Source organism: Oncorhynchus tshawytscha, linkage group LG05 (genome assembly GCF_018296145.1).
Source record: "Oncorhynchus tshawytscha isolate Ot180627B linkage group LG05, Otsh_v2.0, whole genome shotgun sequence".
In the NCBI taxonomy this organism is placed as follows: Eukaryota; Metazoa; Chordata; class Actinopteri; order Salmoniformes; family Salmonidae; genus Oncorhynchus; species Oncorhynchus tshawytscha.
The window spans coordinates 71,582,277-71,597,664 of NC_056433.1; the positions used below are offsets into that span (position 1 = coordinate 71,582,277).

At 41.0% G+C, this 15,388-nt stretch overlaps 1 protein-coding gene across 2 annotated transcripts in view; it reads left to right on the top strand.

Moving 5' to 3' along the window:
- The window catches only part of gmds (GDP-mannose 4,6-dehydratase), a 353,013-nt gene extending 341,035 nt beyond the window's left edge, over positions 1-11,978 (top strand). For both annotated transcript variants that reach the window (XM_042322321.1, XM_042322322.1), the window contains 2 exons: positions 10,672-10,740; positions 11,330-11,978. In XM_042322321.1, coding sequence (XP_042178255.1) covers positions 10,672-10,740; positions 11,330-11,392 — 132 coding nt within the window. In that variant the 3' untranslated portion in view covers positions 11,393-11,978. The remainder of the gene's footprint in view (positions 1-10,671; positions 10,741-11,329) is intronic.
- Positions 11,979-15,388: the final 3,410 nt, after the last annotated feature.

Sequence of the window (15,388 nt, forward strand, 5' to 3'; positions counted from 1 at the left end):
TGAAACTGGAGCAGCAGCATGACAAGGTAGCACGTCTGGTGAACAGGTCAGGGTTCCATCTCCACAGGCAGAACAGTTGAAACTGGAGCGGCAGCACGACAAGGTGGACTTGGGACAGGGACAGCCATGAATCATCAGGCCAGGTAGTTCTGAGGAATGGTCGTAGAACTGTAACCCAACCCACTTTACCTAAGCACAGCCCCACACCACTAGGGGGATATTAGCAGACCACCAACTTACAAGTCTGAGTATAGCCCATGAAGATCACGTCAGTGACTCAACCCACTCAAGTCGAGTATAGCGAATAAAGCCTGGCACGACGTTACGCACCCCTTATAGGTACGGCATGGGAGAACACTAGTAAGCCAGTGACTCAACCCCCGCAATAGGGTCAGAGCCAGAGAATCCCAGTGGAGAGAGGGGAGCCAGCCATGCAGAGACAGCAAGGGCGGTTCGTCACTCCAGTGCATTGCCATTCACCTTTGCACCCCTGGGCTAAACTACACTCAATCATAGGACCTACTGATGTAGAGTAAAGTCGAGACCGAGTCTGCGTCTCTGATGGATAGGCAGACCATTCCATAAAACTGGAGCTCTATAAGAGAAAGCCCTGCCTCCAGCTGCTTTCTTACATTTTTTAAGGACATTAAGGAGGTATACTGTATTGTGACCGTAGGGTAGCTATAGGTATGTACGGCAGGATCAAATCAGAGAGATGGGTAGGAGCTTAATGCTTTGAAAGTTAGCAATAAAACCTAGAAATCCACGCTAGCCTTAACAGGAAACCAGTGTAGAGAGGCACTGAAGGCACTGGTTCTGGTCAAGATTCTAGCAGATGTATTTAGCACTAACTGAAGTTTATTTAGTGCTTTATCTGGGTAGCTGAAGAGTAGAGCATTGCAGTAGTGTAATCTAGAAGTGACAAAAGCATGGGTTAGCTTTTATGCATCATTTTTGGACAAAAAGGTTGAAGAAAATATGGAAGATAGAAAAAGCTGCTCTTGAAATATTCTTGATATGTTCATCAAGAGAGATCAGGGTCCAGAGTAGGTCCTTCACAGTTTTATTTGAGACGACTGTACAACCATCAAGATTAATTGTCAGATCAAACAGCAGATCAATTTGTTTCTTGGGACGTAGAACTAGCATCTCTGTTTGGTCCGAGTTTAAAAGTAAAACGTTTGCTTCCATCCACTTCCTTATGTCTGAAACATAGGCTTCCAAGGTAGGCAATTTCCATGTTTCATGGAAATGTACAGCTGTGTGTCATCCGCATAGCAGTGAAAGTTGACATTTTGTTTTTACAAATAACATCACCAAGAGGTAGAATATATATTGCAAACAATAGTGGGCCTAAAACGGAACCTTGAGGAACACCGAAACTTACCATTGATTTGTCAGAGGATGAACTGACAGATAAGATCTAAACCAGGCAAGAACTTGTCCGTGTAGACCAATTAGAGTTTCCAATCTCTTCAAAAGAATGTGGTGATCGACTGTGTCAAAAGTGGGACTTAGGTCTAGGAGCACGAGGACAGATTCAGAGCCTTGGTCTGATGCCATTAAAAGGTGATTCATCACCTTCACGAGTGCAGTCTCAGTGCTATGATGGGGTCTAAAACCTGACTGGAGTGTTTTGTATACATTATTTGTCTTGAGAGGAATGGGAGATTCGATATAGGCTGATTATTATTATTATAATTTTTTTATGGGTCAAGGTTGGGCTTTTTTCAGGAGAGGCTTTATTACTGCCATTTTTAGTGAGTTTGGTACACATCCGGAGGATAGGGAGCCGTTTATTACTTTCAACGTAGGAGGGCCAAGCACAGGAAGTATCTCTTTCAGTAGTTTAGTTGGAATAGGGTCCAGTAGGCAGCTGGAAGGTTTAGAGGCCATGACTATTTTCGTGTATGTGTTGATTGAGACAGGATTTTAAAACTTTGGTATCTCCATTGATCCTTGGTCCTGGCAGGTCTGTGTAGTGCTGAAGTGAAGGCCATCCACACTTGGGGAAGGCTGCTTTTTAGTTAGCTTTGCGACAGTATCAAAAATATATTTTGAATTGTTTTTATTCTCCTCAATTAGGTTGGAAAAATAGGCTTATAGCACAGCAGTGAGGGCTCTTCAATATCGCACAGTAGTCAGAAGACTTCCAGTTTGGGGAAGCGCCATTTACATTCCAATTTTCTGGAAGCTTGCTTCAGGGCTTGGCTATTTTCTGTATACCAGGGAGGTCATTTCTTGTGACAAATGTTTTTTGTTTTTAGAGGTGTGACTGCATCTAGGGTTTTACGCAAGGTTAAATTTAGATCCTCGGTTAGGTGGTTAACTGATTTTTGTACTCCGAAGTCCTTGGGTAAGCGGAGGGAGTCTGGAAGGGCATCTAGCAATCTTTGGGATGTCTGAGAATTTATAGCGTGGCTTTTGATAATCCGTAGTTGGGATCTGAGCAGATTATTTGTTGCGATTGCAAATGTTAAATGGTGGTCCGATAATCCAGGATTATGAGGAAAAAACATTTAGATCCACAATATTTATTCCATGGGACAAAACTAGATCCAGGGTATGACTGTGGCAATGTGTAGGTCTAGAGACATGTTGGACAAAACCCTTTCAGTCGATGATGGCTCCCAAAGCCTTTTGGAGTGGGTCTGTGGACTTTTCCATGTGAATATTGAAGTCACCAAAAATGTGAATATTATCTGCCATGACTACAAGGTCTGATAAGAATTCAGGGAACTCAGTGAGGAACACTGTATACGGCACAGGGGGCCTGTAAACAGTGCCCATAAAAAGTGATTGAGTAGGCTGCGTAGATTTGATGGGGGGGTCAATTGAAAAAACATAGTATTTTTTTGGGGGGGTAAATTGAAATTTGCTATCGTAAATGTTAGCAACACCTCCTCCTTTGCAGATGCACGGGGGGATATGGTCACAGCTGTAAACTGGAGGAGAGTTCTCATTTAACACAGTAAATTAATCAGGCTTGAGCCATGTTTCAGTCAGGCCAATCACATCAAGGTTATGATCAGTGTTTAGTTCATTGACTATGACTGCCTTAGAAGTGAGGGATCTAACATTAAGTAGTCCTATTTTGAGATGTGAGATATTATAACACACTCTTTAAATAACGACAGGAGTGGAGGAGGTCTTTATTCCAGTGAATTTTCTAGGGCGAACATCGCCATGTTTAGTTTTGCCCGACGTATATCGAGGCACGGACACGGTGACAATGGCTTGGTCCTGTTTGTGTGTGAGTCCCAGAAGGAAGGCCAGTCGTCTACATATTCAATCTTTTTGGAGGGGCAGAAAACAGTTTTCAACCAGCGATTGAGGTGTGAGACTCAATGTGTGTTGTAGAGCTCAGAAACACTCAGAGACAATTACTCCATGTCGACACATCTATTAGAAGAATTCTATCAGAACATAGAGGTCCAAGTGTCAAAAGCAGTCCCAAACTCTGGTCCCTCCGTGCATGAGCATTACTGAAATTACACATCAATTAAGATGAGCAGAATGCCACTTTCTCATCCTTTCTCTCTTCCTCTGTTTTTCTCCTTTTGATCTTTGTCATTCAGTAGTGTGGTTGAGAATAATTTTGTTTAAATAGGGGAAATCATGTCTACTTTGATATAACAATAAAAAAGCTGAAACAACCTGAGGCTGATAGACATGTTACACACAGACAAGACCAACACAGTATCTGACAAACATGCATATTGAGGAGACAAACACACTTCAACTCTCTCTTTCTCTCACTCACTTCATCTCTCTCTCCCTCTCCCAGAGCATTCTGCTGACTGTAGGAATTATGATCTGTTTCCCGTACTCAGGAATAATAGAATGCAGGAACAGAACAGGGCCCCTCTATTTGTGTGACCCCCTCTCAGTAACAGACAATAAGCCTCTGGAACAGTAGTGGGGAGTCCGCGTCTGAATAGTGTGGTTAATGAGAATATTAACAGTGTGTGTGTGTGTGTGCCAGATGAACTCAATGCCTTTCATTTGGACACAGCTACTCATTTAAGGGTTTTTCTTTATTTTTACTATTTTCTACATTGTAGAATTCATTAAATAGTACCTGCAAAACACCAGTCTCAACGTCAACAGTGAAGAGGCGACTCCGGAATGCTGGCCTTCTAGGCAGAGTTCCTCTGTCCAGTGTCTGTGTTCTTTTGCCCATCTTAATTTTTTGTTTTTATTGGCCAGTCTGAGATATGGCTTTTCTTTGCAACTCTGCCTAGAAGGCCAGCATCCCGGAGTCTCCTCTTCACTGTTGACGTTGAGACTGGTGTTTTGCGGGTACTATTTAATAAAGCTGCCAGTTGAGGACTTGTGAGGCGTCTGTTTCTCAAACTAGACACTCTAATGTACTTGTCCTCTTGCTCAGTTGTGCACCGGGGCCTCCCACTCCTCTTTCTATTCTGGTTAGAGACAGTTTGTGTTGTTCTGTGAAGTGAGTAGTGCACAGCATTGTATTACATCTTCAGTTTTTTGGCAATTTCTCACATGGAATAGCCTTAATTTCTCAGAATAAGAATAGACTGACGAGTTTCAGAAGAAAGGTCTTTGTTTCTGGCCATGTTGAGCCTGTAATCAAACCCACAAATGCTGATGCACCAGATACTCAACTAGTCTAAAGAAGGCCAGTTTTATTTATTCTTTAATTAGCTGCCACCCCTGTGCTTCATGGATGGGATGGTGTTCTTCAGCTTGCAAACCTCACCCTTTTTCCTCCAAACATAACGATAGTCATTATGGCCAAACAGTTATATTTTTGTTTCATCAGACCAGAGGACATTTCTCCAAAAAGTACGATCTTTGTCCACATGTGCAGTTGCAAACCGAAGTCTCGCTTTTTATTGCGGTTTTGGAGCAGTGACTTCTTCCTTGCTGAGCGGTCTTTCAGGTTATGTCGATATAGGACTCGTTTTACTGTGGATATAGATATTTGTGTACCTGTTTCCACAAGCATCTTCACAAGGTCCTTTGCTGTTGTTCTGGGATTGATTTGCACTTTTCGCACCAAAGTACGTTAATCTCTAGGAGACAGAACGCGTCTCCTTCCTGAGTGGTATGACGGCTGCGTGGTTCCATGGTGTTTATATTTGCATGCTATTGTTTGTACAGATGAACGTGGTACCTTCAGGTACTTGGAAATTGCTCCCAAGGATGCACCAGATTTGTGGAGGTCTCCAATTTTGACTTGTGGAGGTCTTGGCTGATTTCTTTTGATTTTCCCATGATGTCAAGCAAAGAGGCACTGAGTTTGAAGTTAGGCCTTGCAATACATCCACAGGTACACCTCCAATTGCCTCAAATTATGTCAATTAGCCTATCAGAAGCTTCTAAAGCCATGATATAATTTTCTGGAATTTTCCAAGCTGTTTAAAGGCACAGTCAATTTAGTGTATGTAAACTTCTGACCCACTGGAATTGTGATACAGTGAATTATAAGTGAAATAATCTGTCTGTAAACACTTGTTTAAAAAATTACTTGTGTCATGCACAAAGTAGATATCCTAACCGAGTTGCCAAAACTATAGTTTGTTCACAAGAAATTTGTGAAGTGGTTGAAAAATGAGATTTAATGACTCCAACCTAAGTGTATGTAAACTTCCGACTTCAACTGTATGTGTGTATGCGTATTTATACTTAAAATATATATATTATTATCTAAAGGTTAGTTATACTATTTTGATATTGATAACTGCACTGTTGGTTAGATCATGCAAGTTAAGCATTTCAATGTACTTGTGCATGTGACAATAACAATTGAACGTGTGTGTGCATGTTAATTTCTAAACTTTTTCAAATCTCATACGCACCACACACACATACACACCACACGGTTGGCTGGCTTCGCTATTAATCTTGCCCCCTCTCTCCCTGTGCTGGTTATCTTGACAGTAAGTACTTCACATATACAAATCTCCTTGGAGCTGAAGGGGAGGCAGAATGCTTAGCGGTGGCGTTGGGGCACTTAGTGCGATCTGCTGCTAGCCTCCACTCTGCTCCTCAAGAGTGTTTAGAGTGAGTCCTCATCCACCTAAATATTTATCACACAGCTCCCCCAGGAATTTTAATGAGCACTGATGGAGAACAATCATCTTGGAGGGGGGCTGAAGGAAGGGAGAGAGACTGGTCTCTTTCATTGTTAATCAATACGTTGCCCTCATAGTTTTACTATAAATACAGCTCCCAACTTATGTACTATTCCTCCTTCTGTCATATATAAATATACATTATGCTTCTAAGTGTGTGTGTGTGTGTGTGTGTGTGTGTGTGTGTGTGTGTGTGTGTGTGTGTGTGTGTGTGTGTGTGTGTGTGTGTGTGTGTGTGTGTGTGTGTGTGTGTGAGAGAGAGGGACAGGGCCACTCTTTGGAGTTCAGTACCCACGTTGTGTGTCGGCCGAGCCTCACGTGGAGACGGCGGAAGAATCCTGTGATATAACTCACACCCCCCTGCTGTTTCCCAACACACAGGAATATATACACACACAGGAATATATACACACACAGGAATATACACACACACAGGAATATACACACACACACAGGAATATATACACACACAGGAATATATACACACACAGGAATATACACACACACAGGAATATATACACACACAGGAATATATACACACACAGGAATATACACACACACAGGAATATATACACACACAGGAATATACACACACACAGGAATATACACACACACAGGAATATATACACACACAGGAATATATACACACACAGGAATATATACACACACAGAAATATATACACACACAGGAATATATACACACACAGGAATATATACACACACAGGAATATATACACACACAGGAATATATACACACACAGGAATATACACACACACAGGAATATACACACACACAGGAATATACACACACACAGGAATATATACACACACAGGAATATATACACACACAGGAATATATACACACACAGGAATATATACACACACAGGAATATATACACACACAGGAATATATACACACACAGGAATATACACACACACAGGAATATACACACACACAGGAATATACACACACACAGGAATATACACACACACAGGAATATATACACACACAGGAATATATACACACAGACTGGAACTCTCCATCTCTCCGTGGTAGGATCCTGAACTCTTTACTGGAGTGGCTAATACTGTCTAGAAGTCCTGGGGAGAAACCAGCAGGCTCTTTCTTCCTCTATGTTTCACTATTTTCTCTTTTCTCGCCAGTCTTTGTGTTTCTTGTTCTAGAATCTGGGAGTATGTTAATGTGGGCAGAGAAAAAGAGAGGGAGGGATGTGGGTAGAGAAGTGTGAGGAAGAGGAAGAGAGGAATGAAAGGATGTGAATACCTGGACCGGCTCTCTCATTCCTTCCCCGTCTTTCTCACGGCCTCAAAAGCCTTTCTCACACCTGGACCAGAACACTAACAAACCATTCTCGCAAACACACACACTCAGTCTTCGTCTGTGTGACCTTACAAAGGGCAAAGGTTTCTGGGAAATCATGTCTGTCCTTCAGACAGCTGAGGCTGTGGGGTCCAGACTTACTGAGTTGAATTACTGTTGTCTCATTGCTGCTACTGTTTGATGTCTGTATCCATCCTCATGTCCATGGTCATACAAATACCAGAAGCACTTCCAATGGCCTCTCCAAACCACATCAGATCCTCAGAGCCTGTCCCCTGTGAGTGTTTCTGCGTGAGAGAGAGGGAAAGAGAGAGAGAGGTCTCTATGAGGATGTTGAACTTTCTTTCCCTTCAACGGCTCGAAGAGCTCTTTGGCTATGGTTGTGTTTGTAGTGTTCTCTCTGTCTGCTGTGTGAAAGGGTTGCTGTGATTTATTGACAGGACTTTCAGTGATACTGGAATTCCTTAGCGTTACATGCCAACTCAGAGTGCCTTAATCACCTGTGGGCTTTATTGACCGTGATCACATTCAGAGAGTGGTTTACACCTTTAATGGTAGAAAGGAAGAGGGAGAGGAGAATTCAGGTGTCGATGATGATGTTGACAATGGTGGTGATGACGATGATATTGATGATGGTTTGGCAACTGTGGCAATGAGGTTATTTAGGATGTAGTGTGATGTGATATCAGTGGTGTTGTTGCTGCTCCTGGCTACCTGAAGAGAAAGGGAAAACTGTTTCATCAGCACTACCATATACCTGTAGGGATAAGATATACAGTCCGTTTATGTCATCGTTGTGTCTCTCCCTATGTGATCCCTCTTCTGCGACCATCACAACTTGACACACACTGCCCATGATGCATGGCGTGGTTTATGAACTGTGAACAGATCTGAGGATGCGTGTGATATAGCTTTATCACTCTAATTTTAAAGCCCCTACAAATGTAATATTTACTCAAATCTTCTGTCTTCAGAGAGCAATCCACTCAACATAGCACATTTTCTAGAACCCATTTCTGTTATCACTGTTGCATATTTCCAGACATGTGGAGTGTACTATTTTAAACAGGATACACCACAACCTTGGATTCTGTACCAAATCAGATCCATATGAAGATTATATTATTCCCCATCTGTTAGCAGTTCTTGTTGAATAATTCAGTACATTCTCTGTCAGTGAGGGGTGAGTTGACTCTGTTCTAGTTAGAAGGTTTTAAATCTCGGAGCAGGTTGAATTTCTATATATATATATATATATATATATGTGGGTGTGTGTTTTAAAAAAAAAATTTTAAGGACTTGACAGGTCTTTATCAGTATAAATACACTGTATTCCAGGTCTTATAGATAGATGAACATCTGACTACTGACCAGTCATAGAGATTCAGGAACAGGAAGTGTACCTCACCTCAGTCAGCTATGTTGATCGGAAAAGGTAATGTTGTCATGGTGAGGTGGGGCATAAGATGATTCTGTATGGCTAGTAGCACTCAGCAGTGCCATCTCTGGCCACATACTGCCACGGCATGGAATATTATAGTCAGTCCATGGTAGGGGCTGGGATTCCATTAGGTCTTTTACCTCTTTATTCACTATTTATACATTCAGCATTATTTTGCTCTGAAACCAACATTGCTGTAAGAATTGTTGCATAATGCAATTTCACTGCCTTATTTGAGAATGTTGTTTCACCTATTATGTTCATTGAGGAATGTTGGTTCTAGACACAGGTTTAGTTGTGTTATAACAGATAACAGGCTAGTTATAATGTGTTTAAGTAGGCTTCGAGAGCTTTTTAACGTTATAAATGAGCTGAGGCGAACTCACCTTGGAACCCCTTTATTGGGGACAAAAACACCTGATATTAATTTCACTTTTGAAATGTTCTCCTTTAAAAATGTAACATCATGTACTAATGGAGTCACTCCATTAATAACTCCTATAATTAATATAATTCTGTAACTTTATATAATTGACGTCCATTGCTGTAATATTGATTCTGTAAATATGGCTGTTTATAGGCCTGGAACAGAACTGAATGTCAGTAATGTAGCGTAGAACTGCAAATGGACTTTGTGAACTGACTACTAAAGGAGGGACAAGCTTTTGTCTGATGGCTGATTTAAAGACTGTACTAATAAAAACATTTTAAAAATGCACTTGAAGATTGATTGGAGGTTACATTTCAAATAAAAATAACACATGAAAAACGTTTTGTAGTGAAATTTAATCAACTGCAACAAAGTTTGTGCATTTGCATGTGTGTGTGTGTTAGCCAGTGTGATTGAGGGCTGTGGAGCAGCTCAGCGATGTGGGTCCCTGTTCTGTAAAGGCTGAAGTAGCACCAGGCTAGGCTAATGCTGCTGTAGCGTTCCTCTGTAATAAGATCACCCAGAAACAGACATTTTCAAATGTTTTAGTGTCAGATAGAAAAGAAGCTCTCTGCCTTTATAAGTTTACATCTCTATTCAGCTATGGACATGAGCACATCGGGAGTAACTGATACGTACTCTCCTTCTACTGAAAGAAATATGTAGCTAACCACTAAATCAACTGTAGAAATCTTGACAGTGAGTATGAGAACGTAACAGGGTTGTTCAAGAAACTTGCGTACAGTTCAAAGATACGCATAGATTTTTAGGATAACAACAAATTCCTGACTGTTTAACTGAGGGAGAGAGAGGTGACAAAATGATAATGAGCGAGAGGTATTTTCCAGGCTGTATCTTTGGTGGTCTCAGAGAGGGTCTCAGTAGATTGTGAACCCAGTGCAGAACACAAAAGGGAAACAGAGGAGAGAGGGGGATGAGGGAGGAAGGAGGTTACACCACCGGAGTCCCACAATTCATCATGCTCTGGCACCCTCTGGATGAGAGAGGAGGGGGAGTCTGGGATTGATGGCCAGTGAGACTTTGTGACCTCCCTTTCCCCTAGAGGGGATACTGACCTGTGTGTGTGAGAGAGAGAGTTAGACAGAGGATCTGAATATCTGTTTACACCCTATAGGCATCCTATAGAGAGTTGTGCATATGTTTGATTTCGATAGATAGTGGTGGAATGAAAGTCTTTATAACAGGGAGTCTACTGTATCACTGCATATCTACTGTTTCTACTGTAATCTACTGTTTCTGCTGAACTCTGACTGTAAAATGACCCTATTCTAAACACCATTCTCTAGTGGCCATGAATGATGAGTTGTTTTTGTTTCTCCCTCTCTTTCCCCAGGAATACCTGCAAGGTGATAGCACCAAGGCACTGACAAAGTTAGGCTGGAAAGCAAAGATCACTTTTGAGGTGGGTGTTGCACTTTACTCTGCGTGTGTGCATGTGTGTGCATGTGTGTGCATGTGTGCACATAAACCATGGTGGAACTGGAGATGCACAGCATGCTGGTCTTCTTCGATGACAGTCTTCCCAGCCAGCTTCTCCACTCTTCTTGTGTTGTCAGTAAACACAACATAAATTGGAAAGTTAAGCGGCTTCTTAAGTAGCTAAACTAATGTTTTATAACGTGTTATAATCATATACTGTACAAGCCTTATATGAACAATAATAAGTAGGTTAAGTGTGATTGAACAAGCCAAGTTGGACTAATCTCCCACTTACCAACCACACACAGTACATCAACATGACTGAATAAAGAGGCCACAGTCCTCTGAACAGATTTGATGTTCACAACACATTTTGTTTCTCCATTATTTCCATAGTTTTTGTCTTAGGGATTTTTCGATTTGGACCAATAATTTTATTAGGTTAACCTATTTTCCTGAATCTATACAAATTGTTTGATTATCAGTGTTTGGAAATGAATATTTAGGCTGCTATGTTAGGTTTAGAGTAGACAATATATGTGTCTAAACTAAACCTCTATTTGACTCTTTAGGAACTGGTGAAAGAGATGGTTGATGCTGACATCCATCTCATGAAGAATAACCCTAACGCATAAAACCACATCCTGTGGATCAACCCAAACCTAGGGAATTGTCTGAGCACTCCTGAGCAGAGTGCACTGTGACTCAACAGTCGCACCATGCGGTGAAAAGAATATAAAACTAGTCTGGATCATTTTTTTCATCACTTTGCTATCCCAAACGAAGTTACTTCGTCTGTTTTTTTGCCTTTTGCTATGGTGAGGGAAGATTATTCGATGCCTTTTAAATAATACCATTCCTTATTTTTTGTTTTTAATCTTAATATATTTTTTCTCACTGATCATGATTTAGTAGCCTATATGGTGATAGGACTTTTAATTGTTTTTATTCGACACTGTCTCTGGGCAATATGGGGTTGTATTGTTGTCTTGTGTTTGTGTGTTTTAATCGCCTGGCATATAGGTAACAGGTTGCAGTTTGTCCTTTTAGAAGAAAAAATATATATATATAACTTGAATTATTTGTTATTGTAAGATGACCAACAAATTTGTTTTAAATGTTATTCAGCATTTGTGAAATCTTTTGTATTCCCATCTGCCATATTTCATTCAGAATATAAACATTTTGGTACAATAAAACGATTGTTCTTTTAATACATTAGTTGGCCCTATATATGTGATTATTTTCTTGACTTTTCATACACAATCTTCTGCTCTTCTCTTAATATACATTGTTTGTTATAAATGTATTGATAATTACATAGACACATAGCACCACATATAATATATGTAGCCTAAATAACATAATTTTAACTATTTATGAAGATAGGCTATTTTATGTCACCCAATTGGCACTGCAAAATCTCCCCGCCATTATTCCACAAAGATGTGTCTAGACTGGAGGACACGTGTACAATGTGTACCGTATAAATAGTGGAGAGATGTTATACCTTTGGTTAAATCTTGTAAAAGGTATTTTAGAGGTAAAACCTCAAGCTTGAGTCGAGTCAGAAGACTAGAGTAATGTTGTCTGAGAGGTTCCTCGTGCCAGCGCGCCCAGGTTGCTCAGAGGTCGCGTGAGCCTCAGCCCCTGTCATTTCCCTTCCCTCCTCGCGCTCAGCTCTCCTTGGTTTGCCCCGCGAGCACACTAACCCTGTTCATTCCTCAGGAAATACGCTTCCTCGAGCCTGGATCCCATTCCTGCAGAATGTGTCTCAATCGAGACATTCTGACTATGTGCCCAATCCAAGCCCAGCGCGCACTGGAGGCTGCCTCTTCTCTGCGTAAAGACCTCTGTCGTTTTGTCTTTGACTTCTGCTGGAATATGAACCCCTAAACTCGAACCTCTTTGTTTTAGAGGCCAAGAGACGTCCCCCCATACTTTTACTTTAATGGTTTGTAAAATAGTTTTGTTACAGAACAATAGCTTAGAAGGGAAGTTAGGTTGTTACGGAGCCTATATTTTATGGAATCTCATGGAATCAACATCCAGACATTAAAAGATTATAGCCCCAGAAATGTATCAGTTGTGTAGGCCTACATTAATCAAATGAAAACCGTCGTGGGATCTTTTTATGAAAAATCCGTTTGACACTTTAAATGGAAAATGGAGGGTTTCAAAGAAGGTTTGCGAAGAGGGAACAAACAGGGTGGGTTTGCCTGTCTGCCTCTCTTTTTTTAAGACAACACCTAAAACATTGCAGTTTGACTGTCGGAGACAGCGCTGCATCTGTGTGGACTTATAATTGGTAACAGATGGCGCTTTGAGGTTGGCCCTGGAACCCGGGTGCGAGCGAAAACACACCAGTTTCCACTGTGCCAGGTCTCTCCTCGCGCCCGCCGGCCAGCCGCACACAGGTGCACGGGCCCAGTCGCGCGCCGCCACTAACTGCAGCAGCCCTGTGCTGCTCTAGGCTCAGCTTTCAGAACGCACGGGAACATAATGCAGGCACCCAGTTCCAGGCGTAAATTACTACAGAGAAGAAAGAGAAAGGAGAGGAGTGTGTGCCACCACATTTTTGGCTATGAAAAGCTAACAAAAAAAGGCCTCAATACGTTTTACAGTAAAATAGGAGAGCAAAATAAACTGAAATAATCTAACAATCTCCTGAAAATGTCTTTATAGATGTTATTTTCGCTCACTGTTCTTTATCCTTACGCTTTTCCTATTTGGGACACAGAGGGTTGGCTATAGCAAAGACCTACAGACTACTTTTGTTGTTTTTACCAGAATTCAAAAATAAAATTGATTATTTATATCATATGCATTTGGCTCTCTCAATAGGGCTATGGTCTGGAGTTTTTTATTTATTTTATTTATTTCACCTTTATTTAACCAGGTAGGCAAGTTGAGAACAAGTTCTCATTTACAATTGCGACCTGGCCAAGATAAAGCAAAGCAGTTCGACACATACAACGACACAGAGTTACACATGGAGTAAAACAAACATACAGTCAATAATACAGTATAAACAAGTCTAACAAGAGTAACAAATAGGGAGATTCATGCTTTCAAGATACATGGAAATTGCCACCGTCGTGTCCTTATTGTTACACCGCATTATAAAAACAGGCATAATAGCAAAATGGTTCACATATTTGCCTTAATTTTAATATAAGGCCTAATTAAACTGTTATTTGAGCCATATAAGTATTATCATCTAGCCTACGAGGATGACATCGATTTATTATTACAAATTTGCAATGATTTTAGGACTATTCGTTTTAGAAATATGATCAAAATGTTCATAATTTGATATCTTCTGGCCTACAATTTCTTGAGACAAATCATTTTCTTTTCAGTTTGGAATGTTCTTCAATGTAATTGTGTTTGTTCGTTTCATGGTGTAGGCCATCGTTTAAAATCAACTATCAACTGTTCTTTATAAGCAACAGAGTCGATATGGTAGAGTGAATCTTTCAAATAAAAGATAGACCATCTCTATAGGCCTATACTTTTTAAACGGACTAAAAGAAAAGTGAGAGAGTGAATAGAGAGACAGTTACAGCGGAAATGGCGCCCATATAAGTCATCTGAACCCTGTTAGTGCTTAGCATTTCTGACATTCTCCACTGCCCGGATAAATAAACAAGTAAATGGGAGATTGGTTAGGAAGTGGAACTCTGCAATCGGATTTATCTCTAATAAAACATAGCAGATGCAGATTACCATCCGAAAGGGCCCCAAATGCTGATGCTGGTATGACCATTAATTAATCGAATATTTTGTTTGGCTTTATCCTAGTTCAATTAGTGTGCTATAGGCTGACTGGCACCAGCTGACGAGCGAATAGAGAACCATGAGAAAGTCTCGATTATAATGTGGCAAATCACATAATACAATGTGAGAACTCGCACGAATGCTTACACCTTTTCATTCTCTTGTCACTTATAGCAATACTGTATTGAGTAGGTCTAGCCTAAATTCATAGTTTACAAATTGATAATTAGGCCTACTGTTTCATGTTCTCCTTTTATTGCCAACATATTGAGTCATAATCCTTTAATTGGTGTTTGGCGTATCGGTTAATGACAGTTGATAGGCTAATGTTAGCAGAGAGTTATAGCCTTGCTCAATTACACTACTGTAATAGAACCTCTCGTGTCGTAGAACTAAACGTCCCCGCGAGGCAGTGGCAACCTTCACCATTACTTCTGACTTTTTCGAGGGCTTTGGAAAATGGCGCGCCTTCAAGCGTTTTGACCTACCCAGGTCCATGTCTCCCCCGGCTCTGGCCCCAGGGCCTGCCCCCACAGGGCCTGCCTGGGCGGGGAGACAGACACACTGACACTCCGGTGGTTAGATTTATCCCCACCAGGACCTTAAACAGTGCTGAGTAAAATATGTCTTAATGCATCAGACAGGCGTTAGACAGATGTGAAAAGCGGAGATTGAACGACAGTGAATTTATATATTATACATCATTCATGCGTTGACGTGTTATTGACGGGCGTGTGGGTTTGTCTTGAAGGCGCCCGGAATTGTTGTGATTGTAGAACCTTAACAGCTTCATTTAAACACGAGGGAAGGGTCTCAGTTTCGCGTTACACAACCTCTTGTTGTGCGTGTGT